Raw genomic sequence first — 18,766 nt, 5'->3', positions numbered from 1 at the left:
CCGAAGAGATCTATTTATGTCTAATTGAGTTCTTCAAAGATCCACTATACAGCGGATGCGTGGGCACAAACCTAAAAATGTGATTGTGAGGGCACACCGGAAGGGGAGACAATCTAAAGAGGTCGCTGCAAGACCAAAAGACAGTAGTGAAGTTAATCGACTCTAGGCACAAATAAAATCATAGTCTATACTACACATATAGAAAGATTTGCATAGTGACAGTAGGACGCTGCTCTTAAGAATTTGTCAGCCATAATTCCAAAACAAAGGATAGGCTTCGTCCAATTGTCCAGAAGGATACGTTACTTACCTGTAATCCTAGTTCTCTTCCAGGGGTATCCTCATCAAAGTCATAAGCACTGAATATTCCCGCCCATGTACGGGGACCCATGGAAATAATAAAATTATATATGAAAAACATATATATACAGCTCTGTATATGTATAAACATATATTATTTTTTCCAAGCAAATGCAGCCCCCATAGAAGGCTAGACAATGTAGACACAAATATCCACTAATCCACCATAGGTATAATAATACACCTAAATCTCTCTCTTTTTTTTTTTTAATGAGGTAGAAACTCATGATAAAGAAAAGAGAACACTGTGCAAAACACAGATCCACAAAACATTGTTAGCCTGCAGGCTGCATTGCAATACAATACCATAGAGACTGAAAAGCCTTGTACAGGTAAAAACTGGCACCGTGCCTTTAAGGCAGCCCTGACTCCAATATCCCATTATGCCTCAGGGGTGACAGTTGGGTCAGTTGTTCTTTGCGGGACCGTAGTCCTAAACACAAAGATATACTTCTTCCATGTTTAATAATACAGTCCTCTCATTTGCCTGGGGAGGCGGGTGGGTTGCTTATGACTTTGATGAGGATACCCCTGGAAGAGAACTAGGATTACAGGTAAGTAACTTATCCTTCTCTTCCAGGGGATCCTCATCAATAGTCATAAGCACTGAATAGAATAGCAAGCCCACCTTCCACCTGCAGGCAAATGAGAACTGCACTATACATGGAGTAAAACCATTGAAAAAATCAGTTATTGAACAGATTCCTCAAGGAGGCTTGTCCTACTTGAGTGTCTGCTCTGGTGTCCGAGTCCAGACAATAATGCCTCGTAAATGTATGGACAGATCTCCAAGTGGCTGCCTTGCAGATATCGGAGAGTGGGACATTATTGAGAAAAGCAGCAGTAACCGCTTTCCCTCTTGTGGAATGCGCTTTAGGTAGAGCGACCAATGGCTTCTGGGCCAGTTGGTAAGCCAATTTAATGCCTGACACAATCCACCTAGCAATGGAACCTTTAGATGCAGCAAAACCTGTGCGGACAGCACCATAGTTTACAAACAATTGGTCAGATTTCCTGACAGCCTTAGTCCTATCTAGGTAGAATTTTAGAACCCGCTTAACATCTAAAGAGTGCAACGCCCTCTCAGCTGGCGAGGAGGGGTTGGGAAAAAAGGTTGGTAAAGAGATAGTCTGATTAACATTAAAATGTGACACCACCTTTGGTAAAAAAGATGGATGAGTTCTCATCACTACCCTATTAAGGTGAAAAATCGTGTAGGGTTCTTTAGAACAGAGGGCCTGTATTTCACTCACCCTACGTGCTGAAGTGATAGCTATTAAAAAAGCTGTTTTCCACGTAAGGTGCTGTAAAGTAGCTTTATGTATGGGCTCGAAAGGTGAACTCATAAGCTTTGAAAGAACCAAGTTCAGCTCCCAAGAAGGCGAGGGAGGCCTTACTGGGGGGTAAACCTTTTTGAGCCCCTGCAAAAAATCCTTCACCACCTGCAGCTTAAAGAATGACTGCTGCGATGGAGAGCGCCTATATGCTGTAATGGCCGCTAGGTGAACTTTGATGGAGGAAAATTTCAACCCGACCCTGGCTAAGTGAAGAAGATAAGGCAAAATCACTTCCTCTTGACATTTTGTAGGGTTATACTGATGTTGAATACACCATACATAAAACCTCTTCCACTTACAGAAATAAGAGTGTCTTGTAGAAGGCCTCCTAGCTTCCTTCAGTATGGTCATACACTCCTGGGGAAGGTTTAAATGGCCATACTGGAGGACTTCAAGAGCCATGCTGTTAAGCTCAGCGAGGGAAGACTGGGATGGTAAATCTTCCCCTGCATCTTGGTTAACAAATCCGGTCTGCACGGCAGATGCTTGTGAGGTCGGATCGACATGTGGAGGAGATCCGTGTACCACCACTGCCTCGGCCAGTCTGGTGCTATGAGGATCATCTTGGTAGACGAGTGTTGCAGTTTGGTCACTACTTTGGGGATCAGTGGGAGAGGCGGAAAAGCGAACACAAATGTCATTGACCAATCGATCAAAAGGGCATTCCCTATGGATCCTGGCCGATGGTATCTTGAGGCGAAGCCTCGGCATTTCGCGTTGTTTTCGTCCGCGAAGAGATCTATTTGCGGACGTCCCCACTCCCCGAAGATGTCGTCTAGCACCTCGTCGTTGAGTACCCAGTCCTCTGGATCTTGAAAATGACGACTGAGTAAGTCCGCTTTGACGTTGAGCTCTCCTGGCAGGTGTACCGCCTTTATCGAAATGTTCCTTGCTAGGATCCAGTGCCACAGGGACTGAGCCTCCAGCGAGAGCGTCCTGGATCGAGTACCCCCCTGTTTGTTCAGGTAGTACATTGTGGTGGTATTGTCCGTTTGTACTAGAATGGGACTCGTCCTGATTGCGGGTAGGAACGCTTTGAGGGCTAGGTGGACTGCCCTGAGCTCCAGCATGTTGATGTGGTACAACTGTTCGCTGCTGGACCATAGCCCCTGGGTCTGCAGGGATCCCAAATGCGCACCCCAACCCTGCAGGGATGCGTCGGTGATCAACGTCTGAGATGGGGGTTCTTGATGAAAAGGAATTCCCACCTGTAGATTGAGTGGCTTCAACCACCACTTGATTGACTGCCTGGCCGCTGAGGAAAGATGGACTGTTTCCTCCCACAGTGAATTCCTTTGGTCCCATTTGCCCTCCAGATCTTGTTGGAGAGGACGCATCCTCAATCTGGCATTGGGCACTAGGAATATGCAAGATGCCATGGCCCCTAGCAGAGACGACATCTGTCGTGCTGTAGACAGATTGTTGGTTATGATCTGCTTGCCTTTGTGGATAAGGGATAACCGTCTCTCCTCCGAAGGAAACACTTTTCCTACTGCGGAGTCTATAGTTGCACCCAGGTAGTGTATTCTTTGTGTTGGTGTGAAGGTGGATTTCTTGAAGTTCACCCTGAGTCCCAATCTGTGACACAAATTCAGGCAGCGTGCCAGCTGTGAGTGTACACTCTGAGGCGATGGACCTTTTATCAACCAATCGTCTAGATAGGGATAGACGAAGACTCCTGCGCGCCTCATTGCAGCCGCTACTACCGCCATGCATTTTGTAAATACTCGAGGAGCTGATTTCAGGCCAAATGGTAGAACCTTGAACTGATAGTGGGAGGTCCCCACTACGAACCTTAGAAATTTCCGATGACTCTGTAAGATGGGAATATGAAAGTACGCGTCTTGCAGGTCCAGCGAGCACATCCAATTGCCTCGACGGAGATGAGGATATATTTGGTGAAGCGCAAGCATGCAAAACTTTTCTCTTTTGATATGCTTGTTGAGTGTTCGTAAGTCCAAGATGGGTCTGAACTCTGCTTTTGTATTTCTTTTTTGAATTAGAAAATATCTGGAGTAGACTCCTCTCCCTCTCTGCGCCCTGGGAACTCTTTCTATTGCCGATTTGAGCAGAAGGGTCGCCACTTCTTCTCTTAGCATCTTGAGGTGTTGAGATGATTGTACAGGGTGGATCGAGGGAGGGGGACTCCGGAAACGAAGCGAGTATCCATGTCGCAGTATATTTAGAACCCACTTGTCTTTTGTGATGGATTGCCACTCTCGAAGATGGTTTGCAATACTTCCTATCACCGGAGCGGTGGACGGCATTGGAGGAAGCGGTCTCTCATTGCTTTCCTTGAGCCTTGTTTCCACTGCTGGACTGGCGGTTATTTCCACGTCCCCTAGATGATCTGCGGGACTGAAATTGTTGCTTCTTCTGCCCTTGTTGGTCTTGATTTTTCTGCCAGTGAGGGGTTTGAACCCTCTGTTGGTAGCTACGCCTGTCGGTTCCCCTACGACGACGGAATTATTTTCGTTTCTCTAGCCCCACGGCTTTCATGGTCTCGAGTTCTGACTTCATGCGAGCCATTTCGTCATCCGCATGAGAACCGAAAAGCGAACTACCAGAGAAAGGCAGATTCAAAATTCTCCCCTGTGCTTCAGGTTTCAGAGCCGTCAGCCTTAGCCAAGAGGATCTTCTGGCGGAAATCCCATGAGCATACGAGTGGGCTGCCAACGTTGCTCCATCCGCTGCTGCGCTTATCACCTGGTTTGAAACTAGGCTGCCCTCGTGCAAGATCTCTTCAAAGTCCTTTCTGTCTTCGGAAGGTACTTTTTCCATAAATCTCTGAAGGGAGTCCCACAGTGATCTGTCGTAGCGCCCCAGAAGCGCTGAGGCACTGGCCACTTTCAGACTGGAGGCCGCCGAGCCACATACTCTTCTCACCCAAGAGTCTTGTGATTTACTTTCCTTATCTGGCGGTACTGTGGATGACAAAGCCACTGAATGTGTTTTTCTGGCAGCAGCAGTGATTACAGAATCCGGTGGAGGGTCCGCCTTGAGAAATAGAGGATCCTCAGGGGCCGGACGATATTTTTTAAGAATTCGCGCCGGCGCAGATTTGATAGTCGCTGGCGTGAGGAAGATGTCCATTACCGGTTTAAGCAACCCAGGGACTAAAGGCAACAGTGGACGAGACACCGCTCGCTCATGAAGGGTCTCAAAGATGACAGATGAGGTGGTTTCTTTAACAGGCATGGGAATGTTCAATTTTGTCGCTCCTCTGCACAACACATCTTGGAAGGTGCTGATGTCGTCCACTGGTGATACTCTAGATGGTGGTGTATCTGAGAGTGTGGGTGAATGATCCCTTCTGGACGAACGGCTTGACGAAGAGGATGAGGGGGACCTACGCCGCCTTCTCCCCGATCTGATTGACTCTCTTCTACGAGAGGTGGACCTGGATCGCCTTCTGGGCGAACGTGAGCGCCGTTGGAATTCTCTTCCTCGAGAATGGGATCTTGCTGGTCGTGCCGGTTGATCCAGAGCCCTCAATCTTGTTAAGGAAGCATTAACTGCCTGAATCATCGAAGTGTCCTGAGGTATTTCCCTGATGGGGCTCTGAGTCAGAGTATGGTCCGCCTCTTGAGAAGTATGTTCCACTGGAGGAGCTGGAGAGAAACCCAACACCTCCGGCGATCCGGATCTTGATCTCGAGCCTTCAGAGGCTGTAGGTGAAATTGAAAGAGGACGAGATGAATCGTGCTCCGATGTGGTATATACCAATCTATGTGCAGATTTGCGTCTCGATACTGGTTTGTAAGTCAAACGAATGTGTGATGTTTCCTGGTATCTCACCGCGGAGGACCGTCTCGACGGTGATAGGCCTATCACCGGAGATCTGGACTTCGACGCCGAGTGGATAACCGGCGATGTGTCCTGCCTCAACGTCGAGACCCTTGTCGTCGACGGAGGACTTGTCCTGGACGGAGGCCTAGAACCCAACGGGGAATCTCGCCTGGACGTCACTATCTTCTCCGAAGTTTTGGAGACCTTTGACGATGGAGGCACCTGCCTCGACGTCGACTCCGACGGAGGCACCCGCCTCGACGTCGAGTGTTCCGACGATGATCCTTGTCTCGACGTCGTCAGTACTTTCGAAGACGATCGCCTTTCTCTTGACGCCGAATCAGGTTGACGTCGAAGATCTTCCCTGATCTTTTGACAACGATCTTTGCCTCGACGTCAATGTAGATTTCGACGTCGATCGCCTGCGCTCTTCATGCGACGTCGACTTTTCTCTTGGTGTTGATTTCGACGTTGAGCGATGTCTATCCCTTGACGTCGAACGATGTCTTCTTGACGTCGATCGGTGATGACTCTCCTTCGACACCGATGGATGTTTTCTTGACGTCGAAGTTGCCGACGACAACAAATGCGCTTTGCCGCCGGATCGAGTGTCGACGTGGACTTTCTTTTGGAAGCATAACTCTCCCTGGACTCCTCACCTCTCAGCGACGATCCCGCCGCTGGAGTCTTCGACGCCGAGCCCGACGCCGATGGAGAACAAACAGGGACCAGCTGCTTCGACGTCGACCGCTCCGAAAGGCCATAAAGCCTAATTCTCCCTCTCTCCTTCAAAGTCCTCTTTGAAAGGTCCTTGCAGTGACGACAGGATGCAGGAGAGTGAGAATCCGGTAGACAGACGATACATACATCGTGTGTGTCTGAAGAGGCCTCCTTTTTGCCACAGGATGGACAAGGCATGAACAAAAAAGGCATTTTTCTGACAGAATTTTTTTTTAAATCTAGTCAAAAAACACAGGAAATACGCTTCCCCAACAGAAATTAACAAGAGGAAGCCAAAAAAATTACTATAAAATTAACAATTTTTGACTGGAAAGTCAAAAATGAAGAGAGCTGAATTCCAGGGTCCTGACTGAAGGAGCCGGAAAGAACAACTGACCCAACTGTCACCCCTGAGTCATGATGGGATATTGGAGTCAGGGCTGCCTTAAAGGCACGGTGCCAGTTTTTACCTGTACAAGGCTTTTCAGTCTCTATGGTATTGTATTGCAATGCAGCCTGCAGGCTAACAATGTTTTGTGGATCTGTGTTTTGCACAGTGTTCTCTTTTCTTTATCATGAGTTTAAAAAAAAAAAAACAAAAAAAAAAAAAACAGATATTTAGGTGTATTATTATACCTATGATGGATTATTGGATATTTGTGTCTACATTGTCTAGCCATCTATGGGGGCTGCATTTGCTTGGAAAAAATAATATATGTTTATACATACACAGAGCTGCATATATATATATGTTTTTCATATATAATTGTATTATTTCTGGGGTCCCCGCACATGGGCGGGAATATTCAGTGCTTATGACTACTGAGGAGGATCCCCTGGAAGTGAAACTCAATTTATGAAGCTGGGAACCCCCGAGGGGTGCCACCCCTGTCAGGGAGCACAACAGAACATTAGTCTAACAGCTGTGAATAGAGAGAAAGAGTGTTGGGGGGGCGGGGACTGAGGACACAAAGCTACGCCACTGATGTAATCCAAGATGTTTTGCAACTCCATTCACTTTTATGTCTCACCCTCCTAAACATCTGGCCTGGCCCTTACTCAAGAGAAAACCGGTTGATAAGTCAGTCAGTGTGCAGCTTTGCATTAATTATAAACTCAGTTTGAGTGTCACATCACAGGAGCCTTGTTGTACACACTAGGTTACTGTGTAGCCCAGCTCTCATGGACAGGAGCAGGCGCCATCTTCTATCTCAATAGACGAGAGTTTGTGCCTTTGTGTAGTGAATCGGACACCAGTCACCAGCCCCTCGCCCAGAAGAACCACAGCAGAACATCTCACAACCCGAACACATCCCACAGCACAGGTGTCCATAGCAGCAGGTCGTAGGTATCAATAGCCCAGCAGGTTCAATAGCTCCGGGACCCAAGTCTCCAAGCGGCCGTATGGACCAAATTATGGCTGAGTTTTATTACAAAGCTGAGTGGAGGTGAGCATCATCCTTGCTTGCGTGTCAGACCAGGGCACCGTTGCTATGCCACTGACTGGCACATTGATGAAATCGGGTGTATTATAGATCGGATGTGGTCAGTGGCAAAGGCCATGGCTGGCGTGAGCGCAGTGGGTGGAAACGCTCTACGCATCATGGCTCCTGGAGGAGCCAACCGTTTCTAGAAAGCAACAATTGGTGAATTCAAGAGTGCAAGCTGTCTCTACAAGTCCTCCATGTTAGCACCCAGAAGCCACTGATAAGATATCCTGTACTTACGTGCTCAACTGCAACAGAGGCCAAGTATTTAACCGGCAAGGACCTGGTCAGAGTTGGTTTCATCACTGGGAGAGACCCCGGAAGGAAGACCAAGCTGAAACCCACAGGAGTTCCGGGCCTCGTGTTAATGCCTAGCAACTAACTTGTTCGCTTCACAGTTCTCATACTTATGAGACAGATCATGGATTTCTCATGAAGGTGGATAGTGAGTAAATACAGGTGAAATGGCTGACTTAACTTCCCACTGAAATCTGAGCCAAAGAATGCATCTTAATCGCTGCTTTATCGAGCTCTCAAGTTTCCCAGTTCCCTGTCAAGTTAACTTACGTGTTTTCATTTTTTTCTTCAGTTTTATATGGCACGCATGTAGCTACAGGGTATTGTTACCTTTACATGAGCTAAAGATTTTATTACAAATGGTCTGCATTTCTTGAGAACTGGAGATAAGTGATTTCATTAGCCCAGAATTAAAGCAAGGCGAGCTGACGGTGGGACGTGAGCCAGGTACCCCAGTGGCCAGTACTAAAGTCGGCAGCTAGGGAAATTAAGCCACATCATATCTTCCTATTTGCATTTTACAGTTTTAGTCAGGTTTGTATTATAACTAACCACATTTCAAGAAAAACAAGAATTAAAGAAGCAAGGTGCGCTAGCGTCAATGTTACCGGAGTCAACCTCCCGTCGAAGAGGTGTCTGTGAGTGCATTGCTTTCTTCCCTTGCGTGCTTGCGAACATAGGCAGTCCAATATTGAAACAGGAGAGGAAACCTTAGGAGCATTTTGATCGAGGCACAGCAGCGCAGCGGGAGGGTTTCATTCGCCGTACTGAAAACAAGCAAACCACTGCGAGGTCCGTTAGAGGGGGGTAAAATGGCTGCCTTGCACCCGCCATCACCAACCAACAGGTAGCAGACGAGAAAGCGGAGGGGGAGAAAGAGTGATACATTGCAGTCAAACGCTGGAAGCGGGACTGGCTGCAAAAGTTGCTCCCGTATAAAAAAAAACTCCCAACTCCAAGCTGGAGGGCTCAGTCAGTGATCGCCAGACCCAAGCGCCTCAGCCAAAATAACGTAGGGTAGGGACCCCTAGTGCCCCCAAATGACTCACCGGTGAATAAAAGGCTGATCCTACACCTGGACCGTACGAGGGGCAGCCAGGGGGATGAAAAAAGGCTTTTGTCTGTAAAACCACAGCTCTCTCTCCACTCCGATCGGGGGGAGATCGTCTCAGTGATCGCAACGTCTGCAGCAGGAATGGAAAACGACCAAGGCGGTCCTCTCGAGGGAGAATCAGGTGATTAAAATCCAGTGAGAAAGTAGTCGAGGCGGGATGCGGATTCAAAGAGTAAAAGTGGCCGGGTCCGGAAGGTAGGTCATAGCCAGGAAGAAAACCTGAGTCCGTCTCCTCTCAGCTGCAATAAGCAGCTCAACCGGACGATCAGCCAATTAACTAGGATTCCGATTGGTAGGGTTGATTTCCCACTCCAATCGGGCGAAATGAGCTTGGAGACCACAACAGCCGTGGCTGGAAAACGAGAGGGGTCGCCGTCAGGAAGGAACTTCAATAGGATGTTTGCTAGGGAGTAAGAAGTTGTGGCGGGATGAACAGCAATAATGGCAGAGACCTGAAGGTAGGTGATAGCCAGGTCTCCTCTCAGTTGCAGTGAGCAGCTCAACCGGGCAGTCAGTCATTATGCTGGACATCCGATCGCTGAGATGGAATTTTTTGTTATCGAGTACTTGCCTTGTTGCATGAGGAGTAATTTGAGCTGCGCCAATCAAGCTGCTATGCTCAAGATTACCCCCTCATTCAACCTTTCTTCATACCACCTATCTCCCTTCTGGTGGGCTTCCTGTCTTGCATCTTTCTGCTGCTCCATTTTCTCAGCAGTCTGCAAGGCACCTCAATCAATCAGGATTCTTGTAAAGCGCAACTAATCACCCGGTATGGTCTCAAGGCGCTGTGGAGGAGGGATGTGGGGGGCAATCTGCAGTTCAGTCGAAGAGCCAGGTCTTGAGGTCCTTCCAGAGTTGAGGCAGAGACTGGGTTGCCTGAGAGGTAGAGGCATGGAGTTCCAGGTCTTCGCAGCGAGGTAGGAGAAGGATCTTACTCAAGCCAAGGTCTTGCAGATCTATGGGATGGGGGCTAGGACCAGTTGGGTGGGGAGTGGAGCTGTCTGGTGGATTTGTAAAAGGAGAGGAGGTGGTTGAGGTATGCAGGTCCGGCGTTGTGGAGGGCTTTGTAGGTGTGCGTGAGGAGCTTGAAGGTAATTCTTTTGTTGATCTGGAGCCTGTGGAGGTCTCCCGGGTGACCGGTGATGTGGCTGCGGAGGGGGATGTTCAGGATGAATCTGGCGGAGGCGTTCTGGATGCTCTGCAGCTTCTTTAGGAGTTTCTGGGTGGTGCTGGCGTAGTGTGTTGCCGTAGTTGAGTCTGATGCTGATAGGTGCATGAGTGACCATTTTCCTAGACTCAGTGGGGATTCACTTTAAAATCTTCTGAAGCAGGCGGAGCATGTTGAAGCAGGAGAATGAGACGGTGTTGATTTGGCGGTTCATGGAGAGGAAGGACTCCAGAATGATGCTGAGGTTTTGTGAGTGGACTGTGGGTGGTTCTGAGCACTGCGTGCCACCAGTTGTCTCATGCGGAGGGGGTGGAGCTCAGGATGAGAAATCTCCGATTACCATGGCGGAAAAAAAATAGCTGAGAGCACACAAAAGGGGTTGTATCCAGAGCCAGAAGGATCTGGTTTCACATAAAAAAAAAATACAAAACAGGTAGCACTTTCTGACTCAAACCACTAGATGATAGGATATATGCATAGTATGGGAATCTAAAAGAAGTTCAAGCTACAAAACTATATTTTGCCATCCATAGCATGAATGCAGTGTCACTCTGAATAGGCTGAATACTGCAGCATAAGACACAATAAGAAATGAATTACTTCCATATGCTTAAGAAAATTCAGGGACTGTATTTGGTATCGCACAAAGAACTAATCAGGCTCTGAGCTGGCACAAAGGACAACACCAGGGAGTTCACGCTCTGCTCGTTCTAACCTTGTCCTTTTTAGGTCCAGCTGCAGACATATTTAGATGTATTATGGGCTTCATATTATTTATATTTTAAAAAGTACCTGTAAGAAGTAGCGCAGAGAAAGAATTCTTTGAGAGATCCCACTTTTGCCACTGGCTTTTTTTTAGGTTACTCACGGTTTGCTTGTTGTGCTATCCATTAAGGCCTACGAGTTCTGTGGATTGTTACATTGTCCCATTAGGTTTGGGTGCTAATGTAGTCCTTTTGTGACACGTTGCTTGTAATTGAGTAAGCGTATGGTAGGCTAATGTCATCTACTAATCGTCTTAAAGGTTCATGTGTTTTACTTTGCTGTCATAACATTTTGTTGGATTTAGAGGTTTTTCGTTCTCGTAATATCGATATGCACTCACACAAGCTTTCTTACAGCTGCACCACATTTTTGCCCATTTTCAAAAGTATCTATTTGCAATATTTTGCTTTTTATGCCTTTTCATTTCACTACTTGGAACACAAACTTCATCTTTGACTCCGTTTTATAACCCATTTCTTGAAGGGTATTTCTTAGCTCTACTAGCACAATTGTCGACAAAGGGCCCTTACTCCCATCTTCCATATTGTAGTAGCCTAAAAGATTGTATTTTCTTTATTAGGACCACTTGGTGCAACACCTACAATGTCACCCAAAAATTATAAAGAACTTTTCAAAAGAAAATCCAGGTCTATTCACTTTGCCACTATGTTTAAGAAAGCAAGACCGATTGGTTTTGCCAACGCTTGTTTTTATCCTTTTGCCACTGAGAAAAATAAATAACCTTCATTCAAAAATAAAGGAACCTATTTACATCACTGAATAATCTAGGAGGTCTCTAAATCACTACAATTGCCTAACAGCTATGAAAAGACAGCAGACAAATTTAGCAGATTATCTTCCGAATGGTCCTCTTTTCACGTTTAAATAATCTTAAACCAACACTCACCAGTATTTGGCCATAGAAGCAGTTGAAGAGTCCAGGCGTTTTTGGTTGTGCAGCTGGAGACAGTTGTCGAGGAAGGCACGGCCAATGCAAATCTGTGTTTTCATTTCTGCTAACTTGTGCTGCACTGTCTAATTTCCATTCAGATGAAACAAGAGAAAAACGTAAAATTCAGAGCTCACTTTAATTTAGCTTCAATTCACAGAATTCCTGTATAGCTCCTAAATAACACTTTCACAACTCTCATAGCAATTGTTTTTGGCTAGCTTTTGAGCACAACTCAATTACACAAGATAACTCTGAATTTCATACATAAATGAAGAAGAATCGCCATAGCCAAAAGGGCTTCGTTCTATAATGCCAAGCTATTAGCTTTGCCAATGCTTGTTTGCATTGGCATTAAGGCTGAAACACCTTTGTAAGATATCCATGGGTGAGAGGGAACGCATGCATAGTGATGCACTGGCTGCAATTTTGTCATTTTTAATTTAACGTTCCATCATGGGGACCATTTTGGAATGGTGAATTAAAAGTAAACGAGCATTGGCATAGCCAATAGGGCTCGCATTTTGAACCTTATAAGAGTTTGGACATGCAGCACATTATCCTAAGAGTTGTACCACTACGGGTTGCAAAGCTATACAATTACTACACACTGGGTCATGCAGTCTGATTCAGAAGTACACGCTTGCATCAGGAAACATTTATGGATACACTCCAAGGCTTTTTTAAAGCACAGACAGAAAGACAAGTGCCTTGATGCAAGTAAACATCACTATAACATTCTGTGTTGAATATCACTAGATTATTGAACAGCCTGAAGATTCAGCGTCAGGGGCACTTAGAAACATATTAGATGGTGAAGTAATATAGCTCAAGGAATGGGAGGGCATGTAGCCGGAGCTGCTGACTTGAGAAAAATGTATTTTGAGGCTTTGTACTGCTTACTTACCTCACCTTGAGAAAGCAACCCTCATCCACTTCTAGAATAATAGTGCAGCTCACAATAATTTATTTGCAGTGAAACATATGTACGCACCTCTAAATCTATAGAGACCCTTTGTTGAAGGGCGCTGATTTTACATTTATTTGTATCCAAAGCAGCTATTTTCCTAATTTGACCACCCTAAATGTTCAGTTCGATAGTTTCAGCAGAAAGAAAAATGTGTCAGCATTCTCACGTTCGAACACATTCATTGCTACTTTGACAGGTTGAATTTTGTATCGAAAACATCTATCCATCACTTTACTCTGGAGTGAAACTGAAACCAGAAACATTACACAAAACATTTGAATAAACATTTGAGAAAAATAAGCATTGGTGCCAGCTTACAACATGATACCAGAGGTTAGAGAATGACAGACATGCTATGGCATCACATTGATTGTACAGAAAAATATTTTCGGCCTTACATACTGCACAGGGCCACTGGAATTATGTGAGACGGGAGGGTCAAATTATGTTGCAAGAAAAAAAGCAAATTATGTGGTATAACACACATTTTATGATAGCATGATGCTTTTTTTTTTAATATCATTTTATTGGGTTTTCTTTTTTACATATTCGTTCAACATTTTAAGCACAGTTCATCATACATTCAGTGTTTCACAGCTACTACATATGTACAGATAATGCTCTGACCAAGGGATATAAAGATGGGAGACCAAGATGGCAGTTTATATCAGCTGTATTCCCCTGAATGGTGTAATACCCAAAGGTATATAGCCTGAACGGGTGCGAACTTGGCTAGGTCTAGTTTTCGCTAGCTGGGCAATCAACTGGGAACTCAGTAGTTGGAGCAGAAAAAAAAGGAAATAGGGGGGAAGTGGAGAGGATGGGGGTTCGTATTGTGTCTATGCGGTTATGTTATGGGGCTCGTGTCGTGGCTCGCGTTAAGTTGTGCTAGGGTGTGGATATACCCTGTATTCCGGGCGTGACCATGAGGTTGGCTGCAGCTTGGGGAGGTTGTGTTGCATCTACTTGATTCTTCATTCCGTGCTGTCGGAATCGCTGGACAAGCTCGGCCCATTCTGCAGAGATGCGTCGGCTGCGCAGGCCTCGTATCTCTTCATTCCTCAGTGCATCCTCCTCCGCTGTGCCTCACTTATTGACTGCTCCTGACACAGGCTGCTATTGGGGGTCCCTCAGGGGCGCGCATTATGCTATTTTTACACGTTACAAACTCACTGGGAAAAGGGTTTCACCCCCATTAGGACCAGATTGGCACCCAAATACAGCAATAAGCAACTAAAAGGTGATCAGTCAGTCTTTGCAAAGGCTTTCTTCTGTGTGGTAACACAAGTTGTCATGTTTTAGCAAAGTTTGATCTTAGCTGGAGCTAGAAGCAGGCATTTTATTTTGTTCAAATCAGTAATTAAGTAAGCAGATAATGGATTATGTGGCAAATCCATATCTATGCGGAAAACACCAACACTGCAGAATCGCATAATTCTGGTGGATGACGCTACTACAAGTTATGCCAAAGTTACACAAACTTACAAGAGACCTCCTTATGGTCACGGAAATACTCAACGTTTTGCAATGTCATATGCTGAACCTATTTACATTCATAAAAACAACAACACTAATGGGAATAATAACAGCTATAAATTATAATCAGCATCAATTGCATTGTTGTTGATACTTCCAGTAAAGTATTTACAGCATGTAATTGACGATGGGAGATGGCTTCAAAATGCATACTACAGGGGGAAGTCCACAAAGTGAGTTCGGGCTCACTGACATGAATATGGCTCAGTGGGTACAGCACGGAGCAAGATTTCCACATTATCCTGGCCATTGTGTGCTAAAATAAAATACGCAATCAGTGTAGTGAATATAATCCGGATCAATGGAGTAATGGAGGACCAAATGATGTTGCAGCATTTACTGATTAACTGTATTGTATTTTCTTTATATTGCCCTCTCCTGCCCCTTATGAGGCTTAAAGTGCTGTAATTATGTATCAATGAACAGCTAATTATAAGACACAAGATGCCATGAAAGACAAATTCACCATATGTAGGAAGCTGGCTCTGCATATACTATACCAAAGTAAGGTATAGTGTGCACAGTCCAGTGGATCCCCAGGGGCTAAAGTAGATAACACTAATGCTCTCTTTTGTGGTAGTGTGGGCGAGCAGTTAGGCTTATCAGAGGGTAGTGCAAAGCATTTATTCTAAACACACAGACACAAAGTGAAACACACACTCAAAGACTAAATCCAAGACCAATGGTTTTATAAAATTTTTACTTTTGGTATATTTATTTATACAGCCAAAGATACTTTTATGCATGTAAATCAGTTTTTGCAATATCTACTCTTTTCAATTTAAAAAGTGGACACAGTGCATTTTTTTAACAATACAATGTTATCGTATAGGGGGGAACACAATCAGCAATATTCAGGTAAGTAAATGATCTACCCAATTGAGTTTCTAGATAAGGAATCAGTACCAGGTAAGGTTTGGGTTAGTAACAAAACCGCACAAACAGTGGCGCTGGGGCGGGTGGGTGCAGAGGTCAAACTTGGTATCTGCTGCTAATTTTATCCAATAGAAAAAGGGGTCAATTAAAGTGGTACTCCTTACAAGTAAGGAGCACGGTTTGGTAACCCAGTCTCCGGGGGTCAAGGTATGCACGGGTGGGGGGCCACAAGGCAGGGCCAAACTTACACCTTCAGCAGCACAGGCGCGGCAGAGTGCAGAATGCCATCACACCATCCGGGTCCCAATGCAAACCAACGAGGAATCTCTAAGTTGGAAAAAAGGCTGCAGGCTCAGGACAGGAGGCCGATCGAAGGAAACCTGCAGCGGCACAGGTAAGCTGGGATGTACTGGAGCATCAGGACACCATTGGTTGATCACCGGGTGTCCTTGGTGTCGAAAGCAGCTTAACGGTGCAGGTCCTGGTTGGGAGAGGGGGGTCATCGTGAAGGTGTCAATGTAGAGTTGGCAGGGGTCCGCCCACGGTGGACTCTGGCTCTGAATTGCTGGGGAAACTTTGCTGGACTGGTAGGCCACTTGGACTTCGACCGTGGGCGTCTGGCGCAGAGGTAGTCGATTTCGTGATTCTGCAGGCAGAGCTTTGGTCTTTGAAAGTTGGCTTACTTTTGGACAGGTCCAATGTCCACGGGAGATTAGGAGTCTTTATGAAAGGCAGGCAGTCCTCCCAGGGTTCTGGAGGTCACCGGTCTGCAGGATGAGTTATGGAAGCTTGCGAAGTTCGCAGACAGGCTGGCAGGACTGGGACCAAGTCAGTTGCTGGAGCTTCGTGTCGTGCAGTAATCAGCTCTTCTTTGTCCTCTTTTTTGTAGGTCATCTGTAATATAAGAAATAAGGCTCAGGGAAGCCCGTAAAAAACTAACTTCAAGTGCATTACCGCGGTTAGATGGTAGTAGCCAATGGGGTGCATACACCCTTTGTATGTCCACTCCCTCTGGGAAGGGGGCATAGTCCTAACCCTATTGGCTAGAGTCCTGCAAAAAATAGGGAGGATTCTGAAAGGAGGGGGTCACTTCAGCTCAGGGCCCCTTAGGGGTGGCCCTGGCTGAGAGTGGACACACCTCTCTGGCTTACTAATTGTTCCGCTGAGCTTGCCGGGCTTTGGTCAGGTGGGACGGGCATCTCCACTAGCTGGAGAGGCCCTGGTAAGCATGACCTAGGAGGGCAAGCCTTTGAGGCTCACCTTCTTTCTATGCTGTTCCTGCTTGTGGGTAGGTTTGAAGCACCTCCACCCAGAGCAGGGTTTGTTTCTGACACACAAGAGCAAAAGGCTCCCATCTCAGGTGGTAAGAAACATGTCTAGAGGTAGCAAGCTGGTGGGGACCAGTCAGGCACATGGTAGAGATTTGGCAGGATGTCAGGGCGCCCCTCTGAGGCACCCTCTGGGTGCATTTCTTAATAAATTCAAATCAATGTGGATTTATTAAGCTGAGATGTTTAGTACCAAACATTTTGGAATTCAGTGATGCCATCACGGAGCTGTGGAGCTCGTAATGACAAGCTCCCAGCCCATGTACTCAGTATGGCTTCACTATGCACTTTTAATGTCTAAGAATGGACTTAGACAATATAGGAGCATATCTGCACATGCAGTTATGCCTTCACATGAAATTTAGTAAGTGCACCCTGCCTTAGGGCTGTAAGGCTTACTGTAGTGTTGACTAGCCTATGCCTCCTACAGTGCTGGTAGGCCTGGCACACAGGGATGTGTGTCAGGTCGTCTCTTCACTTTTATCTGCACCAAAACATGCAGGCTGCAGTGGCAGTGTGCCTGGGTTTGGTCAGGGGTCTCTCATGCTACAGCCTTTAGAGACCCTCTATGGTCACAAGGCCCTTGGTAGCACTAGTACCTTTTACAAATGACTTGTTTCTGTTCCAGAGGTCTGCCAATTGTGGAAACAATGGTACAGTTTGGGGAAAGAACACAGGCTCTGGGGACCTGGTTAGCAGGAACACTGTGCACATGCAGTTAAAAATGTATGAGAATCAGACAAAAAGGGGGGGCAACCATACCAAATGGGTTCTTTCCTACACCATATTCTCTGGCAACAATTGTAACCCCATGCATAATATCTGTTTAATAAACAAGCGTATTTCCACATAGATCCCAATTTTTTGAGCTACCAATGTCTTATGTAGTTGCCTGCTTTTCTCATGGATCTGTTGAATGCATATATTGTCTCCCACGAGAAATGGTTTGAGGATAAAGGTCACACAACAATAAACGCCACAAGGTAAGGGTGTGTAAAACAACTTCCGCTTTAGCATTGACTTTAAATTTCTCAGACGCAGCCTCTTTTCTTTACCTTTCTCTCACTAGTGAAGTGTGCTAGGAGCTCCGTACTACTCTTGTAGTTTTTGTTGTAACTTTAAAGCCCCTGTTCGGCGTATGCCGAAAAGTTTGTTATGTCAGACTGTTCAATTCATGTGATGTAGCTACATCGTGTGTTTTATCCCTTTCACCACATGATGTCACTGTGGTGTAAGATTTTGCAGAGTGTGACCACAGGCTACTCAAATTACTATAGTTAAGTGGCTGGAGTGAAAGAAAAAACAAGCATTGGCATAGCCAATAGGTCTTGCCTTTGGGACCTTATAAGTGTTTATCCATGCAACAGTTGCATAACTAAATACTTATGAGGTCCCAAAAGCGAGACCTATTGGCCGTGCGGCCGCGAAAGTTAAAGTGATCGCGATCGGGATCACGATCAAACATCAAAGCGGCCGCGAAAGTGAAAGTAATTGCGGTAAATCGTGGCGCCCGCGCACATGCACTGTAGCTCTAGGTTGGCCTGGTAGCACTTTTTGAAGCCCTCTCAATAAGAGTCGCCAGACCAGCGCATGCGCTGGGTCAGGCGAGACCTAACAAAGACACAAATCTGCAGTCTGAGCGAGAGCCAGCGTAAGATAGATATGAAATGGCTCTAGTCAGTATGACTGTGGGAGTGGCTTAACATTGTGCGATTCTGTGCAAACTACTTTAATATTCCATGACGAAAAAAATTAATATTAACGTGTGCTATGTAAATAGTGCTCATGTAAAATGCTCACTGAGCAGCAGAAGCACCCCTGTTGCAGCAGCTCCGATCGGAGCACAACAGCTGGTTTTATTTCAGCTGTGGGCGATGAGGAAATTAAAGGGGGCACAGTTAATGGCACAGCAGAGAACGAGAATTATTTAAGCGAGCAGGCACAGGCCATTCGGAGGATTTAAACAAACACCAGCAGGAAAATAAGGCAAGCAGCAAAGCGGGAGGTGTTAAGGGGTGGGGAAATTCTCTCACTTTTAAGCCAGAGAAAGAAAATGACTTTGCGTCT

At 45.9% G+C, this 18,766-nt stretch overlaps 1 protein-coding gene across 1 annotated transcript in view; it reads right to left on the bottom strand.

The window, feature by feature from the left end:
- Positions 1–18,766, bottom strand: part of ACADL (acyl-CoA dehydrogenase long chain) — a 650,248-nt gene that overhangs the window by 194,214 nt on the left and 437,268 nt on the right. The window contains exon 9 of the mRNA XM_085648595.1: positions 11,948–12,075. Within this exon, the coding sequence (XP_085504721.1) occupies positions 11,948–12,075 (128 nt within the window). The remainder of the gene's footprint in view (positions 1–11,947; positions 12,076–18,766) is intronic.

This window comes from Triturus cristatus, chromosome 3_2, assembly GCF_964204655.1.
Source record: "Triturus cristatus chromosome 3_2, aTriCri1.1, whole genome shotgun sequence".
NCBI classification, from domain to species: Eukaryota; Metazoa; Chordata; class Amphibia; order Caudata; family Salamandridae; genus Triturus; species Triturus cristatus.
This window is presented reverse-complemented; position numbering and strand designations above follow the sequence as displayed.